The sequence below is a fragment of the Chaetura pelagica genome, unplaced genomic scaffold (assembly GCF_000747805.2).
Source record: "Chaetura pelagica isolate M959 unplaced genomic scaffold, ChaPel_1.0 scaffold171, whole genome shotgun sequence".
NCBI classification, from domain to species: domain Eukaryota; kingdom Metazoa; phylum Chordata; class Aves; order Apodiformes; family Apodidae; genus Chaetura; species Chaetura pelagica.
In genome coordinates, this window is record NW_009952066.1 from 1,121,798 (window position 1) to 1,136,034 (window position 14,237).

General features: G+C 48.1%; 2 protein-coding genes across 2 annotated transcripts in view; both read left to right on the plus strand.

Moving 5' to 3' along the window:
- Positions 1-156: 156 nt before the first annotated feature.
- LOC104395007 (two pore calcium channel protein 1-like) lies at positions 157-13,548 on the plus strand. Its single transcript, XM_010004675.1, has 18 exons — positions 157-244; positions 2,028-2,142; positions 2,783-2,911; positions 3,141-3,257; positions 4,292-4,410; positions 4,593-4,694; positions 5,696-5,822; positions 6,623-6,824; positions 7,485-7,629; positions 9,249-9,434; positions 9,898-9,962; positions 10,232-10,319; positions 10,646-10,715; positions 11,271-11,490; positions 11,714-11,804; positions 12,105-12,218; positions 12,575-12,693; positions 13,363-13,548. Exons 2-18 carry the CDS (start codon positions 2,056-2,058, stop codon positions 13,506-13,508), a joined length of 2,127 nt encoding a protein of 708 aa, XP_010002977.1. The 5' UTR covers positions 157-244; positions 2,028-2,055; the 3' UTR covers positions 13,509-13,548.
- A 655-nt stretch (positions 13,549-14,203) lies between these two features.
- BUB1 (BUB1 mitotic checkpoint serine/threonine kinase) overlaps positions 14,204-14,237 on the plus strand; it is a 15,518-nt gene continuing 15,484 nt past the window's right edge. The window contains exon 1 of the mRNA XM_010005004.1: positions 14,204-14,208. Coding sequence (XP_010003306.1) covers positions 14,204-14,208 — 5 coding nt within the window. The remainder of the gene's footprint in view (positions 14,209-14,237) is intronic.

Consider the following 14,237-nt stretch of genomic DNA (forward strand, 5'->3'; position numbering starts at 1 on the left):
CCTCGGCAGCAGCACAGGGACGCGGGTGTTTGGGTCCGCAGCATCCCTCGTACCGCTTCCTTCTCTGGCATTCCCCGGGGTGCAGGGGATCCCCTTTGGGTGTCTGCATGAAGTTCAGTTCAGGCTCCAGCGCCTGCCTGTGTCTTTTTGCCTTTCCGCAGGATCTGCTGTTGGCAGCAGCGTTTGTCTCCGATGCACAGCACAACAGAAACATTCCTTTCAAGACCTCCCCGGAGGCGGTCAGGTAAGGAAGGCTGTGGTGAGGTGTCTCTGTTGGACACCTGTGCTGCTCCCTTAGAGCAGGGCTCTGTGCTGGGCTTACGTGTGTGGAGAGCCAACTGCAGCTCAAGGTTCTGAAGGGTCTGGAGCACAAGTCTTACCAGGAGCAGCTGAGGGAGCTGGGGGTGTTCAGCCTGGAGAAAAGGAGGCTGAGGGGAAACCTTTTCATGCTCTACAACTGCCTGAAAGGAGGCTGGAGTGAGGGGGGGGGGGGGGGTTGGTCTCTTCTCCTAAACAAGCGATAGAACCAGGGAAAATGGCCTCAAGTTGTGCCAGGGGAGGTTTAGATTGAATATTTGGAACAGTTTCTTCCCCCAGAGGGTTTTCAGGTCCTGGCACAGGCTGCCCGGGGCAGTGGTGGAGTCCCCATCTCTGGGAGGACTGAGAGCTGTGTAGATGTGGTGCTGAGGGACATGGTTTAGTGGCCTTGGCAGTGCTGGGTTAACGGTTGGCTTTGATGACCTTTTCCAACCCAAACAATTCCATGATTCTACCTGTGTCCAAAGAACAACAGCCAGCAAAGGCTGGGGAGCTCAGGTTCACCAGCTGGACACTGAGGTGTGGTGGGTGGGATGCAAAGAGCTGAAAAGCATGTGCTGAATGAAGCTCAGCACATCTGTATGTTGAGGACATGAAAGGAAATGAAAACTTGGTTTTTGCTAAAGCAAAAAAAAAAAGTATTTTTTCAAGAGTGAAGCTGCAACACTCTGTGAGGATGAAGATTTTGAGAAGCTTCATCCAACCTGCTGCACAGCAAAGCTTCAGCTAATCAAAGGAGTACATAGCACCTGTGCTCAGGTGTACTTCAGCAAGGGTGGTAGCTGCTAGGGGCAGGGGTAATTAAAAGCTGATGTTAATTGGCAGTAAATTAAGTGAAATTCCCCAGGCCAAGAATGTTTTCTTTGCAATGGTGACTCTCTCCCCTTTTGAGGCTGAGTAGCTTCAGTCAGGGAGGTCACTTCCCTCAGGCTCAGGCTGTAGCCTTTGTGCAGGTGGTTACTGGACAGCTGAGTTGACTGGCAATGCTGCCAGCTTTTTATTCTTATTTTTATTTTCTTTATTTTATTATTATTTTTATACCCCACGGATTTGCTCCACATCTCCCCACTGTTGTATGCAGTTGTGCGAGACCTCTTGTGGAAGCCTAGAGCTGGATGTGTTTGGAGTTATTACTAGCATTCACCAGAGGTTTTGCTGCTGCAAGGGGCAGAATACTGCTTGAGCTGTGTATATTTAAAAAAACCAAACACAACCAAAACTGTTCACTGTGCGACTCGTGCTTCTCTCTGGTGGCTTTTCTTATCTCTTTAACCTGCAAAGAAAGGGTGTTAGATAACTAATCAGACCTAGTTTGTGTGTCATGTGGATACCTGATCCTAGCAGAAGCTTGCACTCAAATTAAGGAACAAGATAAGCTTTATCAAATCTGTATGTTGCAGTCTTAACTGAAGAATGCCTGTAGTGCACCTTCCTGGGTTTTGGTTTGTTGTTGTTTTTTTTCACTCCTTGAGAGGCAGTGTAGTGTCCATCAGTTATGAGAGCATAAGAAAGGGCTGGGAAACAAAGTATCAAATCCCTGGCTGGCAAAAATAGTGTTGCTGTTACCCTTCTTCCCCCATGACTGTTTGGGACAGCATGTGCTGTTCTCCCAAGGTGTATTTGGTAAGATCATAGGTATGTGTGCTGAAGTTTGGTTATTTTTATTTATAATAAAGTTAATTTATGGCACTGCTACCCTCTTTCTGCAGGCTTTATTACCTCTACAACCACTGGATCATGCGAACAGCCACCTACTTCTTCATCTTTCTTAATTTGTCCCTTGCAATGTTTGAAGAACCTGCTGTGTATCCACTCCCCTTCCTGGTGAGTTTGTAGTGTAGAAGCAGCAATGTAACTACCACTGGGTTGCTCGGCAGAGCAAGTGAGGGTTTCTAGCTTGAAACAAGTTGTCAAGATGTCAAGAAGTAATTGCTACTGATCTTTCTTTTGATATCTTTCATCTACTGAAATGGGGGCAAAAAAAAAAGGGCCTAGGAGGTAGACAGGGATAATAGGAGCCATCGTGGCTGTCAGCAATGGCTGGTGTGACCACAGACAGAGTCATGTTGCTTTTCTGCGTCTCTGAGAGCAATTCCAGCCTTCTATGTGACCCAAGTGCTGTCCTCATGTCTCAGAGCATAAGTGGAGTGTTGTCCTTGGGACTGATTTTTCAGCAGCCTTTATTTGTTCTGCACTAGTGTGTCTGTGAGAGATGTACTCCTGGCTTCCTAAGCAAACACCAATTTACTGCCTTTAACCTGCCCGTGGCAGGGAATTGCACAAAAGGAGGCCTGAAACTATTGCTCAGTGCCAGATATATGAGCCTGTAAAACCGCCAGAAACCACTGGCAAAACGTTTATATTGACTCTGCCTGGTTTTCCTTTGCCTCAGCACCCTCATCTTCGCAAAGAGGACTGGTCTGGCTCTTAGTTGCCCTGACTTGCACCCCTTCTCTCTCTGCAGGTCACATCTCTGGTCGAGGTCTTGTGCCTTCTGGTATTCCTTGGCCGACTGACACATTTTGCAAGTGTCACCCCTCCCAATGTGTTTTGGAAGGACACCAAGAATATCTGCATCATGGTGACAATCCTGGTGAGTTAGGCCTAGGGGAGCCTCTGAGGTTGAAGTGGCCAATGTGGACAAGGCTCTTTCCTCCAGTCGCTTTCCTGGTAACATAGGCCTGAAGTACAAGGTCTCTACGAGAGCCACGGCTGAGTCAACCAACAGCTTGGCCCGTTCTCAACGATGTGTGCAAACAATAGTTACCATCTAGACACACTTCCAACATTGCTTCTGGGAGTTTTCCTTCTTCCTTCTACAGTTATCCCTAACTGACTTGGCCATATGTGGGGCCCTCAGGATATACAACATAAAGAGCATTCGATGGTCAAGAATTGGGAGGCCCATCTTCCTGATCAACTTCGCAGAGAGTCGCCAGGTGAGGAAGAGGTCGTATGGGATGTACCCTTGGTGTAGCGCTCTGTTTTTGGACAGCCTGCTGCTTTGAGATCCATGGGGTTTAGTAGGAAGGTTTTTGGGTAGAAATGGCAGAACCTGGGTTCCTGTGAGTGAAGGCTTCTCTCAGAGGTGGCCTGAAAGGGAGAAAAGGATGTATCTGCACTGGTGCTTCTCAGGCTCCCTGTACTGATGGGCTGGGTTACTGCTGTGCAGAGCCCTTGGGGCTGGAACCAGAGCTGCTCAGCCACCACGCTGCTATGATGCTTTTGGGAAGATGATGCTTAATGAAGTTTAAGACTGCACAGAGAAGGCAAATATGAGTTCAGCTCATGGGCTGTGCTTGGTCCAGCTTCTGTTTGCAAGCAGAGGTAGAGGCTGTCTTCAGGAGGTGCGAATGTGAGCAGCACCGCAGGCGAGAACTCTTTCTCCTTTGGTCAGGGGCCAGGTTACTAATTTCTGGAAGGCTCCCAAGCAAACAAACAAGTGTCATGCTCTTCTCAGAAACTGCACTTGTAGTCCAGATGGGTGATTTGGACTCTGATCCCTCCTGTCACAGGGAGATCTTTGCCCTGCTGCTCAAGACCTTTCTGGTCCTGACTTATAAATGAATAGACTGCTGTGAAGGCCTGGAGGAGGGAGCAGTTCAACTCTCAAGTGCAGGATGAGTGCTTTGCAGCCTGGAGTGTTGGGCTTCTGTCCACGACCAGTCCCCTGCAGCAAGAGCATCTCAGTGGTGCCACAGGGCCCTCTGTCCCTTGGCTAGCTGAGTTTGATGCAATGTAGATAGAGTTTCCCTTCTAGCATCTCCTCTGGAGAAAGAGGATGAAAGGCCTGATACTCTTGCACAGTTTTTAGCAGAACAGCATCCAGCAGGGGAGATTCTAACCCAGGTGACAGAAGTGTGTTCCACTTTGCTTGCCTGTCCCTGTGCAGTTGTTTGATCCAGATGGATGGGATGGTGAGAGGGAAAACAGGTACCACTTTGCCTCTAAACACTTCCCTTCTCCCTGGTAGATTCGGAGAGCCTTCCGCAGCATCCGCAACACACTGCCAGAGATCACCTACGTCTTCCTGTTCTTCATGTTTAGCCTTCTCATGTTCTCCCTCATGGCCTTGAAGCTGTTTGGTGAGAGGTGTGAATACTTGTTTTGCTCAGGTCTGGGTGGGAAGAGTGGGTGTGATCCTTCCAGGAAGGAGGGAATCTGGCAGCTCCAAATGATTACTAATTAATACAAACACTGCTGATACATGCAGTTCCTGTGGTGGGACGTGTGATCTCTTTTTGCTTAACTTCAGGCTGTCCTTTTCCTCCTAGGAATCTCCAGACAGCAGAAGGCTTGCCGTATTTCAAAAACTACCTAGAAATTGTGTTTGACCTCTACGTGCTGGTGACAACAGCAAACAGCCCGGATGTCATGTATGTCTGCTGAGCTTGCAGGCTTTCTGTTGTGAACGCTGCTGTCCTGCTCCTAGCAGCAGGATGTCTGGTCAGAGCAGGACTGTGTTCTGCACAACAAGGTATTAGAAAACAGATGACTGAGAGTTCACAAGCCCCTGCAGGCTGGAAAAGTCAAAGCCCTGTTGCTGCTCTGAAATACCTTGTTGTGGTATTCTGTGAATTCTCAGCCATCTGTTTTATAAATGGATCTGAGCCAGAATCTGAGGATAGGAAGACTTCTGGAAAAGATGCGTTATAAATGCTGCTTTCCAAATGACCCAGTAGCTGACAAAGGCTTAAACCAGAGGGACAAACACATCCACTGTCGTTGATTAAAACCCTTTCCTGAAAAGGAAGGGTGTGCTCTAGTGATCCTTTGCCTTTTCCTGTCGTAATATTTGCAAGGCTTTCTATGCAGAATTTCATTTGCACAACTGTGTTAGATTTAGGTGAGAGCTGGGCTTTCCAGCTTCATTGGTTCTAACTGGTTCCCACCAGTTTGTACTGGGAAAGCGCCATCAAAGAGAGGGGCAGGGAGGAATGGCATGCTCGTTTGTGTGCTGGAGATGTACTGGACAGAGCTGGGATGCTGCAGGGGCCCCAGGCATTTAGACAGAAATGCTGCTAGTCCTCCTGGAATAAGTGGAAGGGGAGGTCTGAGTGCAGGGAGAGTGTGAAGCCAGTAACCAGCTTGTGACTGAGACCTCACCTCAGACACTGTACTTAAACTTAGCCACACTGACAGAAGCTTAATCTCTGTGCTTTCTCTCCTGTGTCTCTTCAGTCAAGGCCTCATAAACTAGGTTGAAAACCTAATGGAAGAAAACTGTTCTGTCACTGAACTCAAGCACAGTTTTTAGCTTTGGTTTTATCTAAAGCAAAACAGTACTTTGAAATCCATCTGGAAGACTGTTTTCTTGTGTTTTCTTTTATTTTTCTCTGTCTGCTTAGCAAGGAGCAATCTCTCTCCCCTTCTCTAGGATGCCAGCATTTGACTTCAGCTCATGGTATGCCCTGTTCTTCATTGCCTTTGTCATCGTCAACACTTACATCTTCATGTCACTCTTCCTGGCTGTTGTGTACAATAACTACAAAAAACACTTGAAGGTAAGGTTTGGAGGGGTAAATGGTGATTACTGACTACCTGCTGTTCTGTGTAACCTTGTAAGGAGTTACCTGGCTTTCCCTTAGAAGGCTTCTGCTTCTGGAAAGTGTGGAGCTCAGAAATTCTATCTTTATGCCAGAGACTCTTTCCAGCTGTAAGCTCCCAGCACACTTGCTTTTTCTGCTACAGAATGTGCTTTTAAAGCAATGGAGATGGAAAGGGAGGTCTAAGTAAAAAGACTCTTGTTTCTTCTACCCAAATGGAGTAGGTGCAGTTTGTTACTTGTGATCAAATGGTGAAAGCTGCAAATTCCTGGCTGCTTCCATGAGGGGATTGGTTCTTGCTCAGTAAGCAGCCTGATAGGTCTTTCCGGAGGCTGGTCTCCCGAGAGTATGAGGTTCTTTAGCCTGCTTGTAATTGTGTGCAGAAGAGCATCTCCACCCCTGATCTCAGCAGCATTCACTGACAGATGGGAAGCACGTGCAGACACATGCAGATCCTGTGATCTTTGCCATATTCTTCCTGTTAGACACTATCATTTTGGGTTTTCTGATATTTCAGTGCATCTCCCAGCAGCAAGTGATCTATTGGTCCTTCCAGAGTGCTGTGCGGAGCCTGGGGTTGCTTCTTAAATAGCATTTCACATCACCCCTGCTGACTGTGCTCTACTTTGTCACTCCCAAGTGTATTCCTCTGAGTCTCTTCTTGCACCTTTGTGCCATGACAATAAGATTGTTGTTTTTTTTAAGAAAAGGAAGTGGAAGGGTGACTGAAACTGCCTGAATCATGATTCTCTCTCTAGAATGAGATCCGCAAACTTGCTTACATGAAGCGCCGCAAGATGGTAGAGGCATTCAACCTCCTGAAGGAAGAGGAAGGAGCACAGTTTGTGGTCAGAGAAGCCCGGTGGAAGCAGCTGGTCAAGCTGGTGGCTCCTGATATCAGCAACTCCCACCGAGAACTGCTGCTACACATCTCTGATGATGAGCAGAAGGGTTTCATTGGTGAGCAGTGGGGCACTGCTAGGCTCAAGGGATTGGGTAGGAGCTCAGGGTCAGGAGCCTGATGCTTCAAGGGTTTTGGCTTTGTGACTTGTAGTCTGTAATGGACTCAGAGGGACTCCAGTCCCCTCTTTCTCCTTCCCTCCAGATTACTTAAATTCTGAAAGGTTGTTCTTTCTGCCTGTGCTGTAGCCTGTGTCATGTATGCTGTAGGCAGCTCTTCATGGCCATTTGACGTCAGGCTGACTCACCATGGAGATTGGGACCTCCTGTTCTCAGCACAGGAGGAGGAAAACCTCTCTTGTTACCAGATTCCTCTAAGCAATGTGGAGGAGTCCTGTGGAACCTCTCATTCTGCTCCTGCTGGAGACAAGATATCAGGAGAGTTGGGTCAGTCTCCTCATGCTAGACCAAGCCCATCCTGATCATTAAAGGTTTGTGTTGGTTTCTGGCCTGTGGCTTTAGTCAACCCCCAGGCCTGGGGCAAAGGAGCTGTTTGAGTTACTGAGTTCAGCCCACTGTGGTGGAAGCCACACTGGGTGTGTGTGTTGCCTGCTGCTGTGAACTGATACAGAGCCCAGATTGCTGCAACTCATTTGCATTTGCCAGGCCCTGCCTTTTTACTGACCACAGACCAATGTGCAGTGCTTTCCCCTACTGCAGACAAGAAGTCCTTTGTCCAGCTGGCAGACCTCCTCAACATCCAGGTGATCACCCTGAAAATCCGCAGCCATCCGCTGGGGCAGTGGCTGCCTGGGCTCTACCAGTCTGCTGTGAGCCGCTTCCTGCGCAGCATGGTCAGGCACAGGTGAGCTGGTGGTCCTGGCAGCCCCTCGCAGCCAAAGGGCTACGGACCAGTGGTGGTGCAAGCATGTGCTCCTCTGGGTGTCCTGCTGCAAACTGCATCTAGGCAAACAATGGGCATTCTGGTTTTAAAAGTGGTCTGTGCACCAGCTCTGCTCTTAACCTACCTTCAGTGGTGAGGAGAAACTGGTCTTGACTGTTGGCAAGTCCGTACCTCTTCTCGTCCCACTTGTTCAGGTCTTCTAAAAGTGCTGCATGTAAATAGTTCTTACTGAAAGCTAGAAGTGCTATATGCCCCCCTTTGAAGCACCACACCAAATGCTTCACTTAAAAGTCGTCTTTCCTCAGCTGTCTCTGCTGCAAAGCTGCATTGTGCTATTCCATCAGCTCTAAGTTAGTACTCAGAGCTACTAGTGCTCTGTTTCACATCTGAGTCTTTCCAGAATTGTGAATTCACTGAGTTTGGAAGGAACATCTAGAGATGGTCTCATGTAACCCCCTTGCTCAAAACAGGGTCAGCTACAGTAGGCTACAGGGCTATATCCGGTTGGATTTTGCATATTTCTAAGGATGAAGACTCCATAATCTCCCTGCAACTTGTACTAATGTTTAACCACCTTTGGTTTAAGAAAAAACAACGAACTTATTTGTTTAAATGGAAAAATCCTATATTTCAACTTGTGCCCCTTGCCTCTTGTGCTGTCACTGGATACCACGGAGAAGAGTCTGGCTCCATCTTCTCTCCACCTTCCCATCAGGTATCTGTACATACCGGGATCCCCTGACACTTCTCTCAAGCTGGGCAGGCCCCAGTTCTCTCAACATGTCATGTCAGACTATCCTGTCCTTTAATTGGTTGTGTGACCTCTTGCTGCACTGGCTCTAGTATGGTCGTGTCTCTTGCACTGGGGAGCCCAGTGCAGATAGAGCGCTCCAAATGTGGCCTCACCAGTAGGGAGTAGGTGGCAGGATGGGGGAAACTGCTTCCCTTGAGATCTTCACATCACTTTTCCTCATGTAGCCCGGGATGCTGTTGACTGCCTCTGCCACCAGGGTGCATTGCTGCCTCATCTCTCAACCAAGACCCCCTCAGATCCTCTGCATTCCCACTTTTCAGATGGCTGACCCCCATCCTGCAGTGGTGCCTGAGGTTATTCCTCCCAAAGACCAGGACTTTGCCTTCCCCTTTGAAGATGGTGGGATTCCTCTCTGCCTGCTTCCCCAGCTGGCCCATGTCCCTCTGACTCCAGCACACCCATTTGATGTACCAGCTCACCTCCCCGTCCTGTATATGCTACTGTTTTACTGGTCCAGTCCTGCTTGAGAATTGTTGCTTGACTTGTTGGAAACTCAGCTGCAGTCAGTCTCTAGGAGTTTGTTCAATCCTGAGAGCGTTGGCAGTAATGTACCTTGAAGGCTTGTGTTCTGCTTTGTGTTGGACTTTGAGGGCAAAGCTGAGCTCTGCAGGAACTTCTCTTAACTCTTAGATTTGGCAAGAGTTGATGGTTAAAGAGTTTCCTGAGGGGAAATACTTGAGAGGGGAGATGAAGAACTCCTGAAATCACTGTGTAACTTTTTATCTTCTTTGGAGGGGCAAACTGATTTCTCTTTTTCTTCTTGCAGGGGATTTGTTTGGACTTACGATGTGATCATTCTGATAAATGCCATCTTCATTGCTCTGGATGAGGAAACCCCTTATGTTTCTTATGCAGAGTGGGTCTTCCTCGCTTTGTATATAATTGAGATACTCCTGAAAGTGTACACTTATGAACCAAGGGCGTTCTTTGGCAAAAATCAGTTCTGGAACTGGTGAGTGGGATGAATGTTTGTGGTAAGGGTGGTGTGAAATGCCATGAGATTTTTGAACACAGGAGCCTAACGCTCCTCAAGAACTGAAGGTCTCTGGGAGAGATGGGCTGCTGAACTCTGCTGCTGAACTCCTGTGCCAAGGTGTAATTAAAATGATTGTATGTGTCAGAGTATACTCTGCTCTTCCCTGGCCTAACCTGGCTCTGATAGAGACTACTGTTCTCTGCCCTGCTCTCTTATCTTGGTCAAAATTGACTCTGTTACATATGAAGATAGTGACTGTGCAGGGGAAAGTGTTTTGCTAATTAAAGCCTTCCCACCCAGCAAAGAGTCTGAGCTGACATGGAGCTGTCTGGCACAGGCATGAGGAAGAGGGGTCACTGTTTGTTTGTGTCGGGCAGCAGCTGAAGCACCCAGTCTCAGCTGCCCACCAGTCTAACAGCGCTGCCTTCCCTCGTGCTAGGTTTGATACCCTCATCATCTTTGCTGCCCTGACTGCAACGATACTCAATACCACCCTGAAATCGAGTAAGTGCAGCTTGAGCAGTCTGCATGCATCTGGGAAACTCGGTGGTCTTGAGTTGTGTTTTGCCATCACCTTGGGCTTGAGAGGTTTTTTGACAAGACAGTGAATTTCCTATAGGGTTTCTAAGAACTAACCCAGTCTTTTTTATTTTTTTAATAACTTCCTATTATAAACAGTATTTAACAAGGACGTAATCATCATAAAGAACATGTGTTATTTCTAAACTTCTCTGCTTATTTTTCATAACCAAAAGTATTTTTTCCTTTCTCAGCCACAAAATACAACAGCCAGCAGATTCTGGACATTGTCTTCATCTTAAGGGTCCTCAGGCTAATAAGGATTGTTGACAGCATTCAAAGGTAATGAAGGAAGTGGGGTGTGGTTCTGGGGGCAAGTGTTGTCAGAGGCTGGCTGAAACAGTGCTTTGAGTTGTTCTGCATGCCTGCTTTGACAGTTGTTCTGCATGCCTGCAGTGGCCATGCTGACTGTGGCCACTCAACAAAAGCATCCCACTGCCTTGTCCCAGCATGCCTGGGATGAGCCCAGCTGCTGCAGCCTCTCTGCAGACTTACTTTTAAATAAGGGCATGTGGGCAGCATGTGCTGGATGGGGTGTGAGGATAAGCAACCATGGGCTTTAAAAGAGCCTCTCCACAGCAGGTGTTGTCATGAATCATTTGCTGTAGGTTCCGGGTCATCATGAACACACTGATAAACATCGTGCCAACAATGTTGACATTTGGTGGGCTGACTCTGGTAAGAAATCCTGATATCTTAGCTCAAAGCACTCCAGTTTTACAGGAATGTGTCTTAAGTGTCATGCTCCTGCTGTTTCCAAGAGGATAAATGCAAATCTCTGGATGGCTGGCCTTTGAAATCGTAAGTGTCCATTTCATCCTTGGTCATTGCACATGCAAACGTGTGCAGAGGGGTTGGGATCCTGCTAGTTGCCATGTCAGCACATCCTTCTTTGCTCCATGGGGCAGTGAGGATGGTCTGGGCTTCACACTGTAAGAATCAAACTCTGGTTTGAGCAAGAAGCTGCATGAGACACTGGTTTCTCAAATTATTTCCTAAAAACAATTTGGCCTCATAATTTGAGAATATTTTATTTCCGTGTATTTAAGCTGTAATGCTTGGCTTAGTATTTCTGCCTGATAATTGCCCTTATGGGTTGGATCTCCTGGACTCTCTATGCTGCTCCTCAGCAGCTTGCCATGTTTGTAAAAACTGGAAAATGTGCTGGAGCTCTAAACTTCCATGGAGCTTGCTGATCACTGGAGAAGCAGGCAATGAGGTTTCTCTTCCCAGGTTGTGTACTGTGTATTTGCCATCGTTGGCATGGAGTTATTCCATGGGAAAATCCAGTTCTTCCCTGCAAACTCGAATGCTCCTCACGCCCTGGAATGTGGGAACCCATCCCTCAAGGATTCTCTGTTTGCCCGTGGAAAATACTGCAAGAACAACTTCAACAACTTTGCATCATCCTTCATTGTCCTGATGGAGCTCACTGTAGTCAATCAGTGGCATGATATCCTTTGTGGTGGACCACCAAGCTCTAGTTTGGACCTGTCATGCTATTCCTCTTGGGTTGCATGTACCCATGCATGTAGTGCTGGACACCAGGCATGGGTTCCTGCAGAGGGCTTTGTTCAGAAGGTCATTGCTGGGCAGTATGATCTGGTTCCTCCCTTAGAACTGCTCTACAGCAAGATGTTCTCTTTTAGCTCTCTTGTCCTTAACTCCCATTGTACTCTTTGCTAATGGATTTGCCAATGTGACTGCTCAGCCTGCGAAGCTCTATTTCATTGCCTTTCATATTGTGATGGTGATAATCATTGTCAAGTAAGTTTTGCGTTGGTTTCCTCCATTTTGGAAGAAAGAAGGGCTCTGCCTTGGGCTGAGGTGGTACTGATGGTCACACACAGTGACTCTAAGGAACATGTGTCAGAGGTATTTGCTGCACCTATTCTTGCCTCCATCGAGTGCTGCTCTGACTTGGAGCTCCCTGTCTCCAGCAGAGGAGGGGAATGAGTGCTGGGAAACAAGCCCAGGAATTCCAAGTCAGTAGTTGATGCCCAAAAGCAAAGAGTAGGAAGGCAGTAGGAAAAGCTGTCTTGTAATTCTGTTCCTCATTTCTTTCAGTATCTTTGTGTCATTCATTTTGGAAGCGTTCTTTGTGGAGTACTCTCTAGAGAAGAGTGAAGTAGAAACAGCCATTGAACAGAAAATCCAGGAGCTGGGAATGGGAGTTCAAGAGTAAGCCCCAAAAGGGTTATGCTGGATGTGGCTTGATTGGTACATCTGATGAGGGCTGAAAAAGCTACCCTCTATCCCGAGGTGTGAGCTGAGACTCCTCTTCTTGTCACAAAGTGACTGCTGATCTGTCATGACTGTGCTGGCTTAGTCTAGATGGTAGGAGAAGGCTACTCACCTTGGCCTCTCTGAGCTCTTCCAGCCTGGGACTGTTTGCAAGAGGATGGGGGAGATGATGAAGACTTAACACCATGACTGGTGCTTCTCCTGCCCTAGAGAATTAACTGTTGCTGGGTACAGGTGGGCCCCTGGGGTGGGATGTTCCCTTCCCGGGGTAACTTTGGCCCCTTCTTTTGTAGGGATGAGCTCCGGGATGAGCAGCTGCTGGAGAACATGGAGAGCACTGCACACAGCCTTGAGGTGGAAGGGGGAACAAAGCCCCCTGCAAAAGGGCTGGTGTTTAAAATTGCCTCCAAACGTAAGTGCAGCCCTGCAGTGCTCTGGGTGAGACCAAGGCTCTGAACTGCCCCTGGTGGTAGCCCTCTCTGGGGAAGCTCCCACGCACTTCTCCTTCCTTCGGGCTATAAAAGCAGCTAAAACCCAGCTGGTGATTTTTAGAGAACTGTGGACATTCTAATGTTTCCTGTTGCTTTTTTACTTCTCTAGCAACTTCATTTCCTCTCTTCTACCTCGGCCCTGCTGTGTGTGCTTTGCTTCAATAGCCATTCTGTGAAGACACTGCCATGGTCCTGCTGGTGCCAGGAAGCCCAGTTTCTGCTTTTCTCCTTCCTGTATGTGCTCTGCAACCCTCCTGGCTTGGATCACGGGGTGACTATATCCTCCTTTCCTTTAGCTTAGTGCCTGCTTTTTTCCATGGCTTTCTTGCTGGTTCCTCAGTCTCATGCTTCTCAGCATGGCAGCTGAGGAGGACATGCAGGAACAGAAGTGCTTAAAATACTAATATAATGCTCTTAGCCTTTACAAGCACTCACAGTGCATAAAAGTACAGGGGGCAAAACACCAGGGAACATAATTTGTGGCATTTGTTTTCTTACCTTTGAGGTAAGAGTCGCCTCGAGATAGCTACCTCCTAACTTCTGAGGAACAGGAACAGAAGCTCACAGTGACTATTTTTGGCCACCTACAGGGTACAGGACAGTTGATGCTCTGCTCCAGCGTATGTTTGAGGCAGAGATACCCCTTGAGGATGAAGGCCCTTCCTTTGAAGAGATCTTGAACTTGTCCCCTGCTGCTCCTGTACCCAGTAACCTGACGTCTGAAAGTGTGGCATGACAAGGTGACCCAGAGTAGTGGCACAGGAGGATCTGATCCTGCCTGGGGCCTCATAGGAGACAGATGACACAGGGAAAGGGGCGGCTGACGCTGGAAGCGCCCTCCTTGTGCAGAGAAGCTTAATCTTGTGTGAAGACTGGTGTAAATGTTGAGACTGGAACTTGCTCTTGTGGGAAAGCAGAGGCTCCCTGGCTGCCTAACAGTATGTTATGAAATACCTACTGCTTGTAACTGGAATCTTGTATTATAGCACTTTTGTACACATATGCAGTGCAGTGTAAAATGGATTAAACAGCTCTTCACTACATTAAATTCAGCAGGCTGAAAAACTACTTAATGACGGGGGTGTGTGTTTTATCCTACTTTTACCCTTGGGGGCTATTTCTGTTTCACCCTCCACAGTTACTGCTGAAGGTGGGAAGCACTGAGGCTGTGAGCTCGTGCAATTTGCATGTTTAATTGCAATTCCTGCTCCCCACATACGCCTCAGTGCAGCGGAGCACGGGGCGTTAGACCTGCCCTACGCAACCTTGAGCTGCGCCATGTAATATATATTAGTTATAGCTTGATTTTTGTTTCCCACTCTCCTCCCTTACCGGACCAGCCTCCCCTCCGGCGCGGGAGGGCGGGAAGAAGCGTGGGATGGCGGGAAGCGGCGGCCCCGCCCCGGGGGTGTGGCCACTCCCAGCTACCCAATGGGGTGACGAAGGAGGCGGGGCCGGGAGCGCA